The 22,797-nt window shown below is 42.4% G+C and overlaps 1 protein-coding gene and 1 long non-coding RNA gene across 2 annotated transcripts; both read right to left on the reverse strand.

Annotated features, from left to right (window-relative positions):
• Window positions 1-339: 339 nt before the first annotated feature.
• LOC134177974 (protocadherin Fat 4-like) lies at window positions 340-17,635 on the reverse strand. Its single transcript, XM_062644753.1, has 46 exons — window positions 17,236-17,635; window positions 17,034-17,180; window positions 16,771-16,968; window positions 16,004-16,222; window positions 15,674-15,940; window positions 15,441-15,608; window positions 15,066-15,377; window positions 14,852-15,001; window positions 14,190-14,609; window positions 13,865-14,128; window positions 13,645-13,806; window positions 13,265-13,585; window positions 13,037-13,183; window positions 12,782-12,979; window positions 12,459-12,674; window positions 12,118-12,399; window positions 11,814-11,975; window positions 11,425-11,751; window positions 11,225-11,359; window positions 10,964-11,161; window positions 10,690-10,908; window positions 10,342-10,611; window positions 10,118-10,279; window positions 9,736-10,062; window positions 9,533-9,679; window positions 9,270-9,467; window positions 8,540-8,758; window positions 8,210-8,476; window positions 7,977-8,144; window positions 7,587-7,913; window positions 7,370-7,516; window positions 6,892-7,308; window positions 6,555-6,821; window positions 6,339-6,500; window positions 5,959-6,279; window positions 5,736-5,888; window positions 5,437-5,676; window positions 5,217-5,381; window positions 4,997-5,160; window positions 4,707-4,935; window positions 4,524-4,652; window positions 4,387-4,461; window positions 3,766-4,291; window positions 3,568-3,695; window positions 2,698-3,192; window positions 340-2,638 (listed from the first exon to the last, which is right to left on the reverse strand). The coding sequence occupies exons 1-46, from the start codon at window positions 17,314-17,316 to the stop codon at window positions 617-619; spliced, it is 12,318 nt and encodes a 4,105-aa protein (XP_062500737.1). The 5' UTR covers window positions 17,317-17,635; the 3' UTR covers window positions 340-616.
• LOC134178416 (uncharacterized) lies at window positions 9,974-10,400 on the reverse strand. Its single transcript, XR_009969623.1, has 3 exons — window positions 10,342-10,400; window positions 10,118-10,279; window positions 9,974-10,062 (listed from the first exon to the last, which is right to left on the reverse strand). It is a non-coding gene; the product is annotated as an uncharacterized LOC134178416 (long non-coding RNA).
• Window positions 17,636-22,797: the final 5,162 nt, after the last annotated feature.

A 22,797-nucleotide genomic window follows, 5' to 3' on the forward strand; every position in this document is an offset into this window, starting at 1 on the left:
AATTTATCGTAAATTCTAATAAATGTTTTATTATAAATTAGACAGTTTTAATAGACTTATCCGAATTCCTTTAGTCAAGTCACATTTTCAACGTATGTCTAGACTGCTAGGTGTTGCACTGTTTGCCCTAGAAGTTGCGCGTGCGCGTGCACTGTCTAGCTAGAGAGAAACGTCGGGGACGAAATTGCCCTAATTGCACAGATGTGCTTCCAAATGGGTTATCGCGTTCTAACGACACTTTGGAATTCTAGCAAAAATCAATCTCTACGTACGCTGCTTTGTAGTTACAACAGGAGTAGCAGCTCACGATACTTGTGGAACAGCCATCGATAGGGAAAGCGTAAACACTGAAATGAACCATAAAACAGTGTGGAGAGTAATTCTATATAGCTATCCGTATACGTCAGCTCTAGATTTAATAACTAAGCAACCATGAAGTCTATAGGACAGAAGAGACTGTCTGTAGAGTTTAGATAAGACTGTAAACTTGAACGAACACGCATGCACTAGTTGCCATGTTCTTCCATTATGACACAAAATAATTGATTAATAGAAATTGATAGAAAGAAAGTTGCCGCTTAGGGGTGTCATTCAACAAGAGGTAAATTGAAGCCAATCAGGTCGCACTATCACGAACGGATTGAGGATTATCATAAACGTTCTCAGATCCTTCGTATATTTCGTTATCTGTAATACTAGTAGTGATGACTTTTTCATACAGAGGGTTGTTACTGACTTGCTGTGTCTCATTTCCTTCTATAGACGATTCGTAGAGAGGATTAGAGTACAGAATACCGACAGCCAACCTCGGATCCTCTTCTGAAAACAAGGGATTTTCGACACCATGATAATTATAACAGTTAGGGTTGTTGTCATATTCATAATCCACGCTGCCTTCATCATCACTGTCGTATAGTGGGTTGTCTATTTGCGTGACCGTTTTGAACCAACCATTTGGTCCCCCGTATATCGGATTATCGCTCATCCGGTCACCACGACTTGAACGCATCATTGAATAATTTGTGCCTTCAGTGATCGCTGGTCTGGCGTTCGTCGACTTCTTGACGACCCAAATGCGTAGCAGCAAAGCACCACCAACGACGACTGCAATGGCAACCAAGCACAGAACAATGGGCAGTGTGAACTCTTTGACAGAAGGGGAGGAAACCACGGAGGAGGAAACCAGGGAGGGAACATCCGGGTCGGATGATATGCCTGGAGTTGTAAACTTAGAGCAGAAATCATTGTCATGCTTCAGTGTACTCGAGAAAAAATGTTCATAAACATCGTCATTAGACAATAGTCGACTGGTAGTGTTGTGTCCACAATCGATAATCACAACAAAGTGAACGAATGCGCTCTCTCCTATCAATTCCATTTGTACGATGTAGACAGTTGATGATTCGATCATAGTAACGGAAGAATTTAAAGATGCAACGTTGAGACTATTTTCAATAAGACGCTCAAAGTCATCGTCCAATTTGGTTCCGATGCCATCATTACCTGGAGGAAGACGAATTTTGATGTGGGAGACATAGTTTTCATCAGTGCAGTATCTCTCTGATAAACTATTGTCTGGCCGTGCACCTTTTCTTTGTCCCAACAAAGCATCTATACCCTTAGTGGGTCGAGGAACACATATTTGTCCTGGGCACGTGTCATGTTGACAACGATCTGGAGGAAAAGAACAGCGGTATCCTTTATAGGATGGCGGACACGTACAAGTGAACGTGTCTATACCATCGATGCATGTGCCAGAATCACAGGGAAGTGAAGCACAATCGTTGATATTAGTTTCGCAATTCGATCCAGTAAATCCTTTCTTACAAGAGCAGAAATATCTTCCTATATCATCATCACATTTCCCGTAAAGACAAGGAGAAGATAAACATTCGTCGATCTCTTCGCGACAGTGTCTACCAGTCCAGCCGCTAGCACACATGCAGCTGTAGTTGCCTATGCCATCTACACACGTACCGCCGTTTGCACATAAATTTTGAGATGTTTTGTTTGCAGCGGCAGAGATAAATTCCAAATCACATTCAGGAATGTCATAACACCGTTTACCATCTCCTGTAAAGCCGTCTCGACATTGACAGCTTGCCGTCGTTGATCCCAGTCTATTGCACGTAGCGTATTTGTGGCATTCCGATGTGTTCGTAGCACACGGATCTATTGGTTTCACCGTCACAAACAAAGTCTCTTGGGACGAAAGTGGCGGGAAACCGTCGTCTACTGCCAATATTAGAATCTCGTATGTAGAGATCTTATCATATTGTAGAGTAGTATTCAAGTACAGACTTGATCCGTTCATGTAGAATTCCCTAGAATTTTCGTCTCCATCAATGCTTACTATCTTGTAGATGACTATTTCATTTATTTCCGGGTTGTCACAGATCAACTGTCCTACTTTCTCCCCAATGCTACTGTTCTCGTAAATCCACGCACCACCGTTTACTCGAATATTAACTGGAGGCTCCGCCTTGCCTGTAATATTGAAGAAAAATGTTTGAACATAAGTGTAAGAAGAAGGCAAACCATCATCATATACAGATATGGTAACATTGATGATTGGCACAGCCAAACGATCAAAGTCAAACTGGGCTGCATCGATCACAATCAACTGTCTCTTCGATATCTACACAACAACGTAGCAAAAGCATCACTCAACACATAACGACAATCACCAATAACAACCTTGAAAGCAGACGCCCACCGTCCAATTACTCGAAATAAATAAGATTGTCCGATGTCTTCGTCGACAACCGTCAGATTACCAAGAACCGTTCCACTTGGAATGTTTTCTGGAATCGTTTCACGACCTTCGAAAACGACTTGTGTGAGCGCCTCATTCCGGTCAGTCACAACGATGTGAAATGAACGCTCAATATTAAGTGGAGGTCTCCCGCTGTCCGTGCAGAGAAGCCTGACCCAAATGTCAGGATCCGTTTCGTAATCGATATGAGCATTACGTGACAGCAGCAGCTCGGGAACGTCTCCTTGCAAAATGTGAAAATATTCCGATCCGTTGAGCAAGCGGCAGACGTGAGTCTGATTAAAGTCGGGATCGACAATGGCAAACTTGGCTACAGAAGTTTCCGGTGCAGCATCCTCGTCGAGCGAACCGACAGAGTGGAAAATGATGTCGGACGGTACTTCATTGACGTCACGAACATCTACAGTAATCTCAGCCTAAAATGGAAACAACGACGTCAGTTGCTTGAAATACAAGTGCTACAGCATTTTTGCAATTGTTCGCCTTCCTTGCCACCATCTTTCAGTCAGTCTCCTGACTTCTCTCAGTGTCTTTCAGTATTTTATACTCGTATAATCAATCGATTATACGAGTAGATACAATAATACAAACATCTTACCCATTTTAGCAAGTTTCGAGGAAATAATAGGCAAGGACCACAGACACCCCCACGCTAATGTCTGTACCAATGTATGTATGTAATACAGTATGTATGTACGTATGTATGTACGTATGTTTGTACTGGCTGATGTTCCGTCTGTCCGTCTACTTTACTTCCTTCCTTCTTCTCTCTCCACGTGTTACTACCGTACCTCGACGTAAAGTCGCGGCGTTCCCTTGTCTGTGCAGCGTACGATCATTGTATGACTCGGACTCTGCTCGAAGTCCAGTCCGTCGCTTACGACCACCACCAACTGATTGTTAATAACGGTAAAGAGATCTATACAGTAAAAGAATACGACTGCATGAAACACATCAAATCTAACTACATTAAAGTACGACAGACGCACTCGTTGTATCAATGACTTGTGCAATGGAATACGAATGATCCTGGAATCTATCTTCATCGTAGACAAAAAAGCTTCCGGCTACCGTTCCTACGGGAGAGTTCTCCAGAACGCCGTTGCTGACGAAACGAAGAGATCGAGGATGATCATTCGTGTCAGTCACGTGGACAGTTACCAAAGCGGTCGTATTGAGAGGTGGCATTCCGTCGTCTGTGGCGGTCAACGTGATATTATATGATGATATATTCTCGAAGTCCAACTGTCTGCTCGTCAGTAAGATGGTGCCGTTCACAAGAACAAACGGTCCATTCGAATTCAAACTAAAGACGACAAAAGAACGGTTGCGGTTGATCTCGTTGTCAGGATCTCGACAAGTGACGACGCCGACAAGAGTAAACGGCGGTAAATTTTCAGGAATTTTGGAATTGCTTAAAGCCACGTCGGTAGGAGGCTCGTTAATATCAAGAACGCGAATAGTAAATGCTTTGTCCACATACAATTGAGGTTGACCGTTATCAAAACAGCGAAGCTACGGTTTACAACAACAATAACAACAACAACAACAACAACAACGACAACAACACGATTAGTATAGATTGTAGTTGCTAGAGTCGTTATGTATACCGTAATATTATGAAATTGTTCCGCTTCGTAGTCTAAGGTATCGCTTGCAACCATCAAAGTCATCATACTTGTAACCTACATTTTAACAGAACTGTACATAGCACACAACACGCCGTATAGCTTACTGTCTTTTCTACCATAAAAAGAGCATTAAATGGTTGCAGAACGACGCAGGTATGGGACTGAGTATTATTGATACGGGAGTTGTCCGGATCCGTTACATGTAAATAACCTACAACAGTCCCTACACGACTGTTTTCCAACACCTAAACACACAAAGTATCACAATACCACCTCAGGCAACCGTATGTTGGACTCACGTATTCACGATCAAGCGATATGTTAGTGGGCTGTTCGTTGATGTTTGAAATTCTCACGGTTATGTATCCTGTCACGTTGTACGAAGGAATTCCAGAGTCGATTGCGATGATTTGAAGACTATAGTACGGGATGCTTTCATAGTCTAGAACGGCACCTCTAGAGACCGTCAAATGACCGGTCGTAGAATCAAGAGAGAACGGCAGACGACGTAGAGATGAATTGCCAAGACTGAGAAAATAAATATTAACAATTAAAGTCACGAAATGTGTTTAGTGTAAATATTCATTACCCTGCTGTCACATTCAACAGAAACACTTGATATGTTTGGTTCACATCTTGGTCGACTACATAAACCGATCCGACAAATGTACGAGCACTGCTGCTCTCTGGAAGAGACAGACTTCCTGCAAGACCGACGTCAGTCGGTACATCGTTTAAGTCAATTACAGATATCTATACATGAAAACATAAGAGTCCACGATTTTGACTAATTTTTGTAAACAATTTACTTGGAATGTTTCTGTTATGGATAAGCCTCCGTGATCTATCGACGTCACCGTTATCTTCCAAGATGGCGTCTCCTCATAATTTAGCGTCTTTGTTGTGACCAGCTCGTTGTTCTCGATGACAAAAGGTAACCCTTCTTTTGTATGCAGTATGATGTACGTAAAGTTCTAAAAATAAAAAAATGACAAAAATATACTTACAACTTAAATGTCACGTGATCACCTCTCTGGTTGTCAGTTGGTCATCTGGATCGATTGTATAAAACTTAGCTACGACTCCTGCAGCCGTGTTTTCTGGAAATTTTCCTCCCGTCATTATGATTCTATCTGGTGCCTCGTTGACATCCAAGATTTGTATGGTGAACTTGCGATCATCATAGAGGGTTGGAATGCCCGTGTCGGTGCAACGGATGACGACGGAAAGAGAAGTATTCATCTCGTAATTTAAGTCACTTGCGGCAACCTGCAAGTTATACACAGGTCGCGATCGTCTCTCAACCTTGCAATTGCAAAATTGCTTACTCTGAGAACGTTGCCCTTCACTACAAATCGTCCACTTGCGTCGTCAATCGCACTACAATTGTAGTTCTGCCATTTTCCTTTTGGTCCGTCATTGTCCGGATCGTGGACATTCACGACGACGACGACGCTGTCTAGTGGACTATTCTCCGGCATCTGCAACGCAGTGGCATCGAGTGAGCATACACAAATACTTGAAGCAAATACTCGAGCGTTGTTAACTAACCTTGAGATGTGATGTAGTCATTATCGACGGATGTTCGTTAACATCTAATATCGTTATTGTAAACAACTCCTCTCGATACAAAGATGGTTTGCCATCGTCTGCGGAGCGAACTGTAATGTTTATCTCGTTGAGCATCTCGTAGTTGAAATCGGCCGTCGCTGACGTGTAGAGGCAGCTATCAAACACAACAAAGCGACCGGAAGAATCGTCCTGCAGTGTGTAAGTGTGATTGTGTGTCGGATCTTCATCGTCGGTGTTGAAACAACCGATCAGGAAATCGTCCAAATTCTCATCCACATTTGTATTAGAAATATGAATGTTCTACATAGAATGAAGCGTGTAATTCATACAATACCAACGATATTAGATTTGTGTCGTACTATTGGAACGTCGTTGACATCAATCACCTCGACTTTAAATCTGCGGACGACAAAGAGCCCGTTTGCATCTACTGCACGAATGTTGACGTAGTAGCTTTCTTGTGCTTCAAAGTTGAGATGTCCAGCAACTCGTAACGATGTGTAACAACGAGTATTGACCCCCTGAAATGTTACGTGATGCACTAAAAATTATGTTTGTGACAGAGTTATACTTACTGTTACATGTCTGACAGTTTCGCATCTGCCCGCATCATCGAGTTTAAACGGAATATTGTCAGCAGAGTCAAGAATAAATTTGACCGTTTCGTTGCTGTCGTACTCGACTATCTCGACTATTCCCACCAACGTATTCAAACCAGAATTTTCCTTAAAACGTGGATTGTTCAACTCAAACGCCACGTCTCCCTCGTCACCTTGCACGATGGAAAGGTTGAATGGAGGTTCATTGACGTCTCTCACTTCAATGACAAAACGTCTCGATATCTGTAAAATAAAAACATTGTTTTATTATATAAACGACGTGCAGGTTAGAAATAGAAGAGACTAGACTAACGTTAAGTGAAGGTATTCCGTCGTCTCTTACGGTCACCAATATCGAATGACTCGTCGACGTCTCGTAGTCTGCAGGCGACGCTTTCCGTAACTCGTTAGCGACGATTTTAAACTTGCCGTCGTCGTCATCGACCAAGACGTACTCCAAAGTCTGTCCTTTGTCTTCATTTGTAGCGAAGAGAAGTCCCACTAAAGTATCTTTGGGATCGTTTTCGTAGACGGTGTTACTCGATAAATCGAGATTCCTCGGTCTGTCGTTGACGTCTGTCAAGTGGATTGTGATGATCTCATCTCTAACGAGCGGAGGCGACCCGCTGTCTGTCACTCTCACTACAACGTCGTATTTATTCTTTTCCTCCATGTTCAACATACACCACTTGCCACCTAGAGCTAGACACTTGCTATTGTATACTGCAACCTGTAGACGTCACATAAACAATAGACAAAAAGGATTCGAAATGTAGATCTCATTCTGATACCTTAAGAATATCTCCATCCATTCTGAAGCGACGATCGGCACTATCTACGAGTTTCCAAGTAAACGTTTGTCTAATAGAGTGTGAATTGTCGGGATCCGATGCTGACAGTCGACCCACAGCGTGCATGAACTTTGCATTTTCCGGTATCTAAAAAATACAGCACGACAGACATGCCTAGTATATAAATGAAACAAATTAGTATTGGTATTATTGTTACCGTGTCGTGACTGATGTGAATTGCCTGTGGTTTCTCGTTAACATCGAGAACTTTGACCGTGAAGCTTTTTGTTACACTAAGAGGAGGAGTTCCGTCGTCAGTACATTGGACGGTTATAGTATGTTGCTGCTGCGACTCGTAGTCCAAGTTTGCATTCGAACTCACTCGTACTTCGCGACCGACCATCACAAAACGGCCACCGGCGCTGTCAGTAAGTTGACACGAGTGCGACTGCCACGTGTCTTGATCTGTGACCGACACTTCTCCAACGACAGCACCGTTTACATTTTCGTGCACACGAGGATTGCCACTAGCCACATCCACGTCCTAAATACAAAACATAAACACGTTTTTATGACAATCATTTCACAAATTTCAATATGCAAATACAGTTGGAGGATCATTGACGTCTACTACAAAGACATTCAACTTGACTATTCGAGAGAGACCGTGTCCACTTTTGTCGGTAGCGCGAATGATGATCGTGTGTTGCACATTGACTTCGTAATCCAACGTCTTGCCTACAAAAAGTTTTGCTCGGCAAACGGAATTGAAACCCTAAAAACGAGATATTCTCTTAATTAGTCACTTCAATATGAAAGCAGAATGATTGAAATGATTACTTGTAATGTTGCAGAAGCACAACGAACGTCATTTCCCGTTGCTATTCGAAAATTCCCTCCGTCATCGTCGTCCAAAGTGATCGTCATCATTTCTCCTTTATCCACGTCCACTACTTCCACTGTACCGATAGCAGTACCAGCTAATGTGTGCTCTCGAATTTTGGGAAAGTTGACCGTGAAGTTTAATTGTCCGTCTGTTTGGAGGACAGAAACCGAAGTTGGTCGTTCGTTGACATCAATAACGGTCACAGTAAACAATTGATTTATCTATAATATGACACAAATGACGTCACGGACAGACACACGCCGACCGGTGTGGTGACCGCTCACAGAAAGTTGTGGAGATCCGTTGTCTTTGACTTGCAATTTGAGTTGGTATGACGATCGAACTTCATAGTTCTCGAGCTGTCCAGTAAACAGTTGGTTACCACTCAAGTTAAAGTTTCCACCGTCGCTCGAAATAATGTGATATGATAGAGAGGAACTAGAATCTTCATCATCAGCTGACAAGCTTCCTATTAGAGTTCCTTTACGAAGATTTTCGTTAATCTGCAACATTAATATCAAAGTAACTACGGATAATTTCTATATAGAAGTTGGATAGTTAAAGAAGTAATAATACTATAGTAACTACGAGTGTTGTTACTTGCTTTATAACGAATTAGCTTTGCCAAAGAATACAACCACATCAGATGCGTCCGTATTTATGCATGTTCGTATGTTTATAAAATAGAAATGTCGTCTACGTCTACTCTAACCACTACACTAGTTACCACACTAATACTAACACTCACAACAACACATATCAGGTACTTTCTCTCCTCTCTCCGTTCACTTCCCTTCTCTCTCCTCACACACACGCACGCACGGACCCACACCACACACACACACACACACACACACACACACACACACACACACACACACACACACACACACACACACACACAGACAACACCACACCACATTAGCTACACAATGCATGTCCTGAATTACATTCGAACGCTCGCACCTTCGAAAATGATAAAACCTAGCTTTTAAGTTACTAGTCTATACGTACCAACAGATTGCTGACTGTTAATGATCGAGGACTATCGTTGACATCCAAAACTTTAATTGTTACTACAAACTCTTTCTTGATTGACGGTTTGCCACTGTCAGTAACTTCGATTACAATGCGATGACTTGTCGACTTTTCGTAATTCAGCAAACAGAAATCTCCACCAGAATTCAAACATTGCTTGTTTGAAGGTTTTACCTTAGAGATAAAATAAAATATATAATAATTTTATCAATGTCTACGACCATCGAAGATCTTTCAACCTTAAGAGCACCATTGACGACTGCGAATCTTCCTCCGGCGTCGTCAACTAATCTATAAATATGAGTCTGAGTAATTGTATCGTCATTGTCCGGGTCTTTTGTACTAATAGTTCCTATTTCTGTACCCGCATCACTATTTTCATTGACCTAAAAAGCAATATTATTATTTTACTCCAATTTTCGCAACACTTTGATAAACAAACCTCGTATTTAGACAAATAGACATTGGTGGGAGCTTCATTGACGTCAATAACTTTTACTATAAACGTTTTCGTCAAAGACATTGCGGGTGATCCTCCGTCGGTCACTTTAATGCGGATGCTGAATTGTTTGTTCTTCTCGTAGTCGACGCTTGTTCCGCTCTTCAGTCGAACTTCTTTCCCCACTATATCAAACGGTCCACCTCCATCACTCACAAGAGAGTAAGTAAACTTCTTATGTCGGTCGTCGTCGGTTGTGACGAGTTCTCCTACTACAGCTGACTGTTGGTTTTCAATAACTGTCGCCAATCCACCGGCTAATTCCACGTTCTATACAAACAACACAACATACAAACACGACACAACAAACATTTTGTTTTGGTACCGTTGGAGGGTCGTTTACATCTTGTACGGTGACCGTGAAGTTGGCCAAGTAGGTCCTACCGTTTGAGTCGGATACTAACACTGTGATATCGTGCTGGCTATTCAGCTCGTAATTCAACATTCCAGACACAAAAAGTTGCACCTGACACGCAGTCTTGACACCCTACACTCACACAAACACAATTCAAAAATTCACTCCAACTTTCCTTCAACAAATGTTTCTACTGGAGTTCCAGATTCGTTCTTGCAACTGCTTCGCGACGGAGTGGATAGTGTAAACAAACCACCGACATCATCCGTCAACTTGAAGACAATCTTTTCATTGATATCCGGGTCTCCGGCTTCAATCGTGCCCACAACTGTGTTTGTTGCTGAATTCTCCTTTACTTCTGGAAAGTTGGTAGGAAACGTCAACTGGCCATTCAAATCAAGAAATGTCACAATAATCGGAGATTCGTTTTCGTCGATAACTTCAATGGTAAAGCTTCTCGTCATCTGCAACGGTAAATCAATATTCCATAAAACATACAAACATTTACTAAAATCTAACTAAAGAGCAAAAGCAAAACTAACCGAGAGAGGTGGGGTGCCATTGTCGATGACTTCGACGACGATATTGTGAGTTTTTTGTTGTTCAAAGTTGAGCGATTTCTTAAGAATAAGTTGTGAGTTCTTCACATCAAATACACCATTGCTGTTGCTGGTGAGTGAATACGACATCGATTGACCGCTGTCTTCCTCCACAGCCGAAAACACGCCGATTACGTCTCCAATGCTAAACGTTTCACTGATCTAAACATTAATTAAAGTTCATTATGACGATTTAAGTCAACGAGCGCTACTGTACTCTTTGTTTGCTGAGTTTCAACTCTCTCGGTGGATCGTTACGATCGACGACATTAATAGTAAACTGTTTGTCTTTAAACATTGATGGATTTCCGTTGTCCGTACAGCGTACAGTCACTTTGTGCCATTTGTTTTGTTCGTAGTTGAGCAAACAATTTGCGCCACCGGCTTGAATGCAACTTGCGTTGGACGCTCGTACCTGCATACACAAACAGAAAAGAATTCCACAGATTCATTCAAATATATCACAATGTATACATACCTCTAAATTCAAACCATTCATAACAAACCGTCCTTCCGCATCGTCCAACATTGTACACGTATGAGATTGACTCGTTTCGGGATCACTGATGAGAAGAACGTCGACAACCGTACCAGTACCGCTGTTTTCTGCTACCTAAAGTAGAAATACGTAAATAACTAGAAAGAAAGAGATATCAGCAACGATAGAGTGCAAGCAACCTTATCGTGGGCAAGAGAAATGCTAGTTGGCGGTTCGTTAATATCAATAATTTTCACAACGATTTTCTTGGTGAAACTGCGAGAAGGATTCCCGTTGTCTGTCGATCGAATCGTAACTGTATACGACGACTTGATCTCGTAGTCGATGTTTCCCGTTTGCTTCACTTTCAGAACATTGCCATCCAATGTAAAAGGTCCAGTTGGATTGTCCACAATTTTGTACACAAACGACTGGCCTCGATCTGGATCTGTTGTGACCAGAGATGCGACTGTCGCTCCGTTTGCATTCTCTTTTACTTGAAAGACTCCTTCAAATGCACTGATGTCCTGCACACCAACAATACATAAAACAAACTTACATGCACTTCATTATCAAGCAAGTACGTTACCGTAGGTTGTTCGTTGACGTCGTTCACTTTAATAGTAAACTGTTTGGAAACTACTAATCCTTCTTGATCTGTGGCCTTGATCGTTATATTGTGTTCTGTGCTTGATTCATAGTTTAATGTTCCAGCGACGATCATTCGAATGCTACAAACGGTCTTTACATCCTAAATATATCAATAAAATATCGACTTCAACCCAACTTTCGTCATATGTATATATATATATATATATATATATATATATATATATATATATATATATATATATATATATATACACACACACACACACACACACTGTATGCACCTTGTTCGTTGTTGTTTGACACTTTGCTGTGCTCTGAGACAGAGAAAAGCGACCGCCTCCGTCGTTGTCTAACGAGAATGTCAACTTGTCCCCACTGTCTGCGTCAATCGCTTCCATCGTTCCAACGACCGTTCCGACTGTCGTACCGCTTCCGTCAGCACTCCTTTCGTTCACTGATGGGAAATTATCACTAAACTGTATTTGACCTCCAACATTCTTGAAAGAGAGTAACGACGGTTTCTCGTTGACATTCAGTATCTCGACAGTAAAATTAGCTGACATCTATTAAACAACCACTAAAATTAGCAAATTTACAACAAAGTTCTATAAAGTATTCGCACCGTTAGAGATGGTGATCCATCGTCAGATACTTTAACTGTAATGACGTGAGACTTTGCACTCTCGTAGTCAAGTAAACGAGCGACGATAAGCCGATTGCCTTTCGTCTTGAAAAACTGACTTGCACTTGTAATCGTGTATGTCAATACTTGACCGACATCTTCCTCAGACGCACTCAACGTGCCAACATCCGTACCAATTTTGACGTTTTCCGCTATCTGTTACAACGACACAAGCGTAAACAATAAATTTTGCTGACAAATGTCGACACCGTACCTATACTTATAGTTATAGCACAGACTCACTACCTACATTATTAACTTACTTTGAACTTATCGATCGTCAATTGTCTTGGTTTGTCATTCACGTCGGTAACGGTGATAGTTAAGGTAAACGTCTTTGACAATGCCGGACTGCCGTTGTCGGTCACCGTCACAGTAATCTTATGTGTCTTGCTCACTTCATAGTTGAGTTTGCAATACAAACCGCCCTTTTTGTTGCACTCCCATTGATCGTGAGCCACCTAGAGCAACCACAACCATATAGTTGGTAAATTTGTACGAGTCATCATTGTGTTTACCTTCACGACGCCGTTTTCAATCTTAAATCGTTTTTGGTCGCCATCCAGTAGCGTATACGTAAACGACTGACGATTTACCAACAGGTTATCGGGATCTTTCGTCTGAATGGTGCCAACCACCGTGCCCGCCTTACTATTCTCCGCCACCTTGAATATAGTTGGTTATTCATCACACACAGATTACTATATACGTGCACGAGCACACGAATACACATTGATAAGCATTACCTTAGAATTTGTCAAACTCAATGAGGTAGGAACCTCGTTGACGTCTTCTACGGTCACAGTAAACGTTTTATCTACGGATAATCCTCCCTTGTCTGTTGATCTCACGACGATCGTGTATTTTGATGTCTTTTCAAAGTCAAGATTTGCCTTTGCAGACGTCACCAGCTGACTACCAGTAATAGCAAACTTTCCGCCAGCGTCGTTGACAAGCGAGTACGTGTGTTTGTTGCCGACATCTTCGTCGACCGTTGCGAATTCTGCGACTGCAAAGTTATTAAGATTTTCTTGAACAGAAAGCTTACCACTAGCAACAGTGATGTCCTACACACCGTCAACAATCAGTATACGAGTAATAATTGTAAAGTAATGCCAAATGTTACTCTTGGTGGCTCGTTGGCATCAACGACTGTAATCTGATAGCGCGCGATCTTGAAGAGTCCGTTTCTGTCCGTAGCGCGAATAACGATACCAAGGAGCGAATCTTTCTCGTGGTCTAAAGCGCCGTCGACTAACAGTTGAGCTTCGCACTTTGTTTTGGCGTTCTACACGACATCACAGTCACACCATTATTTGTCTGCATCATTACATATACTCACTGACCAATGTATTGACTGTAATACATTGTGGTTTCATTGTGCTCAGAGCAAACCGTCGACCCGCACTGTCGTCCAGTTTTAACGTCAACTGCTCGTTTGCGTCCTGGTCGTACACCACTATCGTCCCCACGACCGTATTCTTCACTGCATTCTCTCCGATTTTTGCTTTGTCGTCCGGGAATGAGAGCTGTCCGCCTGTAGCACTAAACTTAAACTCGACGGGCGGTTCGTTCTGTGCGAGAACGTCGATTGTGAAGGAAGACGATGTCTAGACAAATAACATTCTCGTTGTACGTTTAGCAAATCAAAGTCGTAAAAATTGGTCTCACAGATTTGGGCGGATTGCCGTTGTCTGTTGCGACGATGACAATCTTGTAGATTTTACGGGTTTCGTAATCAATCGAGCTACTAGTGGTTATCAACTTATCTCCTTTGATAGCAAACACATTTCCCGAATTGGTGCTCAATGAGTATGTAATACGTTGCCGTGCGTCTTCGTCGATGGCCGATACTTTTCCGATCTCCGTTCCCGAGATTGCGTTTTCTTTAATTGTGTAACCGGTTAGGTTCACGTTTCCAGGTTTGTCGTTGACATCTCGTAATTTGATGGTAATAGTGAAGTCGGTGGAACGAGGCGGATTGCCGCTGTCCGTTGAGCGAATGACGAGATTATAGAGAGCGTTCGTCTCGTAGTTGAGTTGACAGTTACTTCCACCAAACGCTAGACACTTGCTGTTGTTAACATTCACCTACAATAAATGATTAAAATAAGAAACAGAAGTTACTCTGTTTCTGCAAGCATTTACGCTAATCCAGTGCCAACGCAATTATTCTAAGTGTTTGCTAACCTGTCTGTCTACAGCCTGCTATTGTAAAGTGTAAAGTGTAGATCAGAATCAGAGAGCTGTTGAGAGAAGGCCACGTGTCCCCATGCACTTTCACTAGCTAGGCTTCTGAATCCCCGCCACGTATGCTATAGATAATAACATACCTCTAACTTATCTCCATTTAGAGCAAAAAGATTGCCTGGTGACTTGATCAGTCGATGTGTATGCGTCTGACTTGCTTCAGGATCATTGCTAGTCAACGTTCCAACCACAGTACCTTTAGCGCTGTTTTCATCCACGTACAGTACAGTTGGCTACACAACAAAATAGGATAAACAACGCGTTGCTTCAAGAATGCATGCATTTCAGCCATCATACAGAAAGTGCAGTAGGAGCTTCGTTGACATCGAGAACTTTGACTGTAAAACTCTTCGTTATACTAAGAGGAGGAGTTCCGTCGTCAGTACATTGGACGGTTATAGTATGTTGCTGCTGCGACTCGTAGTCCAAGTTTGCATTCGAACTCACTCGTACTTTGCGACCGACCATCACAAAACGGCCACTGGCGCTGTCAGTGAGTTGACACGAGTGCGACTGCCACGTGTCTTGATCTGTGACCGACACTTCTCCAACGACAGCACCGTTTACATTTTCGTGAACACGAGGATTGCCACTAGCCACATCCACGTCCTAAATGCAAAACATAAACACGTTTTTATGACAATCATTTCACAAATTTCAATATGCAAATACAGTTGGAGGATCATTGACGTCTACTACAAAGACAGTCAACTTGACTATTCGAGAGAGACCGTGTCCACTTTTGTCGGTAGCGCGAATGATGATCGTGTGTCGCACGTTGACTTCGTAATCCAACGTCTTGCCAACAAAAAGTTTTGCTCGGCAAACGGAATTGAAACCCTAAAAACGAGATATTCTCTTAATTAGTCACTTCAATCTGAAAGCAGAATGATTGAAATGATTACTTGTAATGTTGCAGAAGCACAACGAACGTCATTTCTCGTTGCTATTCGAAAATTCCCTCCGTCATCGTCGTCCAAAGTGATCGTCATCATTTCTCCTTTATCCACGTCCACTACTTCCACTGTACCGATAGCAGTACCAGCTAATGTGTGCTCTCGAATTTTGGGAAAGTTGACCGTGAAGTTTAATTGTCCGTCTGTTTGGAGGACAGAAACCGAAGTTGGTCGTTCGTTGACATCAATAACGGTCACAGTAAACAATTGATTTATCTATAATATGACACAAATGACGTCACGGACAGACACACGTAAACCAGTATAGTGACCGCTCACAGAGAGTTGTGGAGATCCGTTGTCTTTGACTTGCAGTTTGAGTTGGTATGACGATCGAACTTCATAGTTCTCGAGCTGTCCAGTAAACAGTTGGTTACCACTCAAGTAAAAGTTTCCACCGTCGCTCGAAATAATGTGATATGATAGAGAGGAACTAGAATCTTCATCAACAGCTGACACGCTTCCTATTAGAGTTCCTTTACGAAGATTTTCGTTAATCTGCAACATTAATATCAAAGGAACTACGGATAATTTCTATCTAAAGAAGTTGGAAGCTTAAAAGAAGTGCAATATAATACTATAGTAACTACGAGTGTTGCTACTTGTTTTATAACGAATTAGCTTTGCCACTTCAGGTGCGTACGCATTTATGCATGTACGTATGTTTGCAGGGATGTGCTCTACATCTACGTACTTTACCACCAACAGAATACAATAGAACCAACGCTCACACCTCCACATATACGAATTCTCCCTCTAGCCCTCTCTTTCTTTCTTCTTCTCTTTCGTCCTCTCCCCCCATCGCCCTTTCTCTGCCCTTATCGTCCTCTAACCCTTCTCTGTCTCTGTCTCTGTCCCTCTCTCCTTATCTCTCTCTCTCTCTCTCTCTCTCTCTCTCTCTCTCTCTCACACACACACACACACACACACACACACACACACACACACACACACACACAAACACACACACACACACATTGTGACGCAATTACATTGAAACGCTCGTAGCTTCCAGGATATAGCTTTAGTTACTAGTCTATACGTACCAACAGATTGCTGACTGTTAATGATCGAGGACTATCGTTGACATCCAAAACTTTAATTGTTACAACAAACTCTTTCTTGATTGACGGTTTGCCACTGTCAGTAACTTCGATTACAATGCGATGACTTGTCGACTTTTCGTAATTCAGCAAACAGAAATCTCCACCAGAATTCAAACATTGCTTGTTTGAAGGTTTCACCTTAGAGATAAAATAAAATATATAATAATTTTATCAATGTCTACGACCATCGAAGATCTTGCAACCTTAAGAGCACCATTGACGATTGCGAATCTTCCTCCGGCGTCGTCAACTAATCTATAAATATGAGTCTGAGTAATTGTATCGTCATTGTCCGGGTCTTTTGTACTAATAGTTCCTATTTCTGTACCCGCGTCACTATTTTCATTGACCTAAAAGCAAAATTATTATTTTACTCTGATTTTCGCAACACTTTGATAAACAAACCTCGTATTTAGACAAATAGACATTGGTGGGAGCTTCATTGACGTCAATAACTTTTACTTTAAACGTTTTCGTCAAAGACATTGCGGGTGATCCTCCGTCGGTCACTTTAATGCGGATGCTGAATTGTTTGTTCTTCTCGTAGTCGACGCTTGTTCCGCTCTTCAGTCGAACTTCTTTCCCCACTATATCAAACGGTCCACCTCCATCACTCACAAGAGAGTAAGTAAACTTCTCATGTCGGTCGTCGTCGGTTGTGACGAGTTCTCCTACTACATCTGACTGCTGGTTTTCAGTAACTGTCGCCAATCCACCGGCTAATTCCACGTTCTATACAAACAACACAACATACAAACACGACACAACAAATATTTTGTTTCGGTACCGTTGGAGGGTCGTTTACATCTTGTACGGTGACCGTGAAGTTGGCCAAGTAGGTCCTACCGTTTGAGTCGGATACTAACACCGTGATATCGTGCTTGCTGTTCAGCTCGTAATTCAACATTCCAGACACAAAAAGTTGCACCTGACACTTAGTCTTGACACCCTACACTCACACAAACACAATTCAAAAAATTCACTCCAACTTTTCTTCAACAAATGTTTCTACTGGAGTTCCAGATTCGTTCTTGCAACTGCTTCGCGACGGCGTGGATAGTGTAAACAAACCACCGACATCATCCGTCAACTTGAAGACAATCTTTTCATTGATATCCGGGTCTCCGGCTTCAATCGTGCCCACAACTGTGTTTGTTGCTGAATTCTCCTTTACTACTGGAAAGTTGGTAGGAAACGTCAACTGGCCATTCAAATCAAGAAAGGTGACAATAATCGGAGATTCGTTTTCGTCGATAACTTCAATGGTAAAGCTTCTCGTCATCTGCAACGGTAAATCAATATTCCATAAAACATACAAACATTTACTAAAATCTAACTAAAGAGCAGAAGCAAAACTAACCGAGAGAGGTGGGGTGCCATTGTCGGTGACCTTGACGACGATATTGTGAGTTTTTTGTTGTTCAAAGTTGAGCGATTTCTTAAGAATAAGTTGTGAGTTCTTCACATCAAATACACCATTGCTGTTGCTGGTGAGTGAATACGACATCGATTGACCGCTGTCTTCTTCCACAGCCGAAAACACGCCGATTACGTCTCCAATGCTAAACGTTTCACTGATCTAAACATTAATCAAAGTTCATTATGACGATTTAAGTCAACGAGCGCTACTGTACTCTTTGTTTGCTGAGTTTCAACTCTCTCGGTGGATCGTTACGATCGACGACATTAATAGTAAACTGTTTGTCTTTAAACATTGATGGATTTCCGTTGTCCGTACAGCGTACAGTCACTTTGTGCCATTTGTTTTGTTCGTAGTTGAGCAAACAATTTGCGCCACCGGCTTGAATGCAACTTGCGTTGGACGCTCGTACCTGCATACACAAACAGAAAAGAATTTCACAGATTCATTCAAATATATCACAATGTATACATACCTCTAAATTCAAACCATTCATAACAAACCGTCCTCCTGCATCGTCCAACATTGTACACGTATGAGATTGACTCGTTTCGGGATCACTGATGAGAAGAACGTCGACAACCGTACCAGTACCGCTGTTTTCTGCTACCTAAAGTAGAAATACGTAAATAACTAGAAAGAAAGAGATATCAGCAACGATAAAGTGCAAGCAACCTTATCGTGAGCAAGAGAAATGCTAGTTGGCGGTTCGTTAATATCAATAATTTTCACAACGATTTTCTTGGTGAAACTGCGAGAAGGATTTCCGGTGTCTGTCGATCGAATCGTAACTGTATACGACGACTTGATCTCGTAGTCGATGTTTCCCGTTTGTTTCACTTTCAGAACATTGCCATCCAATGTAAAAGGTCCAGCTGGATTGTCCACAATTTTGTATACAAACGACTGGCCTCGATCTGGATCTGTTGTGATCAGAGATGCGACTGTCGCTCCGTTTGCGTTCTCGTTTACTCGAAAGACTCCTTCAGATGCACTAATGTTCTGCACACCAATACAATTTTAAGAAGAAAACTCACACATGCACTTCATCGTCAAGCAAACACGTTACCGTAGGTTGTTCGTTGACGTCGTTCACTTTGACAGTAAACTGTTTGGAAACTACTAATCCTTCTTGATCTGTCGCTTTGACCGTCACAGTGTGTTGTGTCACCGATTCATAGTCTAATGTTCCAACGACCAACACTTGAATGCTACAAACAGTCTTTACATCCTAAATATCAATGAAATTTCGCTTCAATCTTATATTTGCTATCACTCGTCGGATTGATGTACCTTGTTCCTTGCTGTTTGGCATTTTGATGTGCTCTGAGACAGAGAAAAGCGACCGCCTCCGTCGTTGTCCAAAGAGAATGTCAATTTGTCCCCACTGTCTGCGTCAATCGCTTCCATCGTTCCAACGACCGTTCCGACCGCCGTACCGCTTCCGACGGCACTCATTTCGTTCACTGATGGGAAATTATCACTAAACTGTATTTGACCTCCGATATTCTTGAAAGTGAGCAACGACGGTTTCTCGTTGACATTCAGTATCTCGACAGTAAAATTAGCTGACATCTATTAAACAATTAACCACTAAAATTAGTAATGGAGAGAGAAAAGTTCTATAAAGTATTCTCACTGTTAGAGATGGTGATCCATTGTCAGTTACTTTAACTGTAATGATGTGAATCTTTGCACTCTCGTAGTCAAGTAAACGAGCGACGATAAGCCGATTGTCTTTCGTCTTGAAAAACTGACTTGCACTTGTAATCGTGTATGTCAATACTTGACCGACATCTTCCTCAGACGCATTCAACGTACCAACATCCGCACCAATTTTGGCGTTTTCCGCTATCTGTTACAAACGACACAAGTGGTAAACAATAAATTTTGCTGACAAATGTCGACACCGTACCTATACTTATAGTTATAGCACAGACTCACCTAACCTACATTATTAACTTACTTTGAACTTATCGATCGTCAATTGTCTTGGTTTGTCATTCACGTCGGTAACGCTGATAGTTAAGGTAAACGTCTTTGACAATGCCGGACTGCCGTTGTCGGTCACCGTCACAGTAATCTTATGTGTCTTGCTCACTTCATAGTTGAGTTTGCAATACAAACCGCCGTATTTCTCGCACTGCGTCTGATCAGTAGCCACCTATAACAAACCACAACTACGGCAGAGTCGCTAACACTTGAGTCGTCATCGCGTACTGACCTTCACGACGCCGTTTTCGATCTTAAATCGTTTTTGATCGCCGTCCAGTAGCGTATACGTAAACGACTGACGATTCGACAATATGTTATCGGGATCTCTCGTCTGAATGGTGCCAACTACATTGCCTGATTTACTATTTTCCGGCACCTTTAATAGTTATTCATCACACACAAATCAATACGCACCAACGTGCGCGCACACGACTACAGGAGACTTACCTTAGAATTTGTCAAACTCATTGAGGTAGGAACCTCGTTGACGTCTTCTACGGTCACAACGAACGCTTTGTCTAAGTGTAATCCTCCTTTGTCTGTTGATCTCACGATGATCGTATGTTTTGATGTCTTTTCAAAGTCAAGATTTGCTTTTACAGACGTCATCAGCTGACTACCAGTAATAGTAAACTTTCCGCCAGCGTCGTTGACAAGCGAGTACGTGTGTCTGTTGCCGATATCGTCGTCGACGGTTTTGAATTCTGCAACCGTGAAGTTATTGAGATTTTCTTGAACAGAGAGCTGACCACCAGCAACAGTGATGTCCTACATACACCATCAACAATCAGTAAAGCTAAAATAATACAAACTTGAAGAAAATAATGTTTACTCTTGGTGGCTCGTTGACATCAACCACTTTAATCTGGTATCGCGCTGTTTTGAAGAGACCGTTTGCGTCAGTAGCGCGAATAATGATAGTGAGTGTAGGATCCGTTTCGTGATCCAAAGCGGCGTTGACCAGTAGTTGAGCTTCGCACTTCGTTTTGGCAGTCTGGACAATGTCACAGTCACATCATGATAATATCATCATAAAGTATTACTCTGTGTGTGTGTGTGTGTGTGTGTGTGTGTGTGTGTGTGTGTGTGTGTGTGTGTGTGTGTGTGTGTGTGTGTGTGTGTGCGCGCGCGTGCGTGTACGTGTGCGTGGCGTGTGTGCGTGGTGTGTGTGCGTGGTGTGTGTGCGTGTGCGTGTGTGTGTGCGTGCGTGTGTGTGTGTGTTTGTGTGTGTGTGTGTGCGTGTGCGTGCGTGCGTGTACGCGCGTGTGTAAATAAAATGAATCATTTAACTGACCGGTGTATTGACTGCAACACATCGTGGCTTCGTTGTACTCAACGTAAACCGTCCATTCGCACTGTCATCCAGTTTCAATGTCAACTGCTCATTTGCATCTTGGTCGTACGCCACTAACGTTCCCACGACCGCATTCTTCACTGCATTCTCTCTAATTTCGGGTTTGTCGTCGGGAAACGTGAGCTGTCCGCCTGTAGAGGTACACTTGAGCTCGACAGGCGGTTCGTTTAGCGCAAGTACGTCAATTGTGAAAGAAGCCGATGTCTAGACAAACGAAATTCTGACTAAAACGTTGGGCAAAACAAAAGCGTCAAATGTCTCACAGATTTTGACGGAGTGCCGCCGTCTGTTGCAACAATAACGATTTTGTAACTTTTACCGGTTTCGTAATCAATCGAGCTACTAGCGGTTATCAACTTATCTCCTTTGATAGCAAACAGATTTCCCGGATTAGTGCTCAATGAGTATGTAATACTCTGTCCCGAGTCTTCGTCGGTGGTCGACACGTTTGCGATCTTAGTCCCCGAGACTGCGTGTTCCTTAACTGTGTACCCTGTTATTTTCAAGTCTCGAGGTTTGTCGTTGACATCTCGTAATTTGATGGTAATAGTGAAGTCAGCGGATTGCGATGGACTGCCGCTGTCCGTTGACCGAATTATGAGATTGTATGAAGCTTTCACCTCGTAGTTGAGTTGACAGCTACTTCCACCAGACGTTAAACACTTGCTGTTGCTAACATTCACCTATACAATAAATAAGTATGATACGCTACGTGTCATCTAAAATAAATGTTTGTAGAATTTCTATCTGTATCCAGTCTAATCCACGCAGTGCAATGCTGCAGTCGTATAATTTGCACTACTTATTGAAAGTGTCCGTTCACTTGTCTTTCCGTCTGCTCGTTTCAATTAAGGTACGACCGTAAAAGAAGTACTTATATAGACCAAGTACAAATCCCGACAATCGGCGAACGGTCCGGACCATTGGCGAAATTGGGTTAGAGTTAGGGTTAACAGAAAAGGTACAATGTAGCACAGACTATCCTAGGGTTGGGGCTGTGGCTGGGCTGGGGTTGGGGCTGGGCTGGGGCTGGGGCTGGGGTTGGGATTGGGGTTTAGACCATTCGCGAATTGTCATATATACGGACCGTTCGCGAATGGTCGACATTCCTACTTGGTCTGATGATTACCGGTACCATGCAATCAGGAGTTATGCGCTTGCTCATGAAATGATCTCTGAAAGAACCCAACCACACCAC

The sequence above is a fragment of the Corticium candelabrum genome, chromosome 4, assembly GCF_963422355.1.
Source record: "Corticium candelabrum chromosome 4, ooCorCand1.1, whole genome shotgun sequence".
In the NCBI taxonomy this organism is placed as follows: domain Eukaryota; kingdom Metazoa; phylum Porifera; class Homoscleromorpha; order Homosclerophorida; family Plakinidae; genus Corticium; species Corticium candelabrum.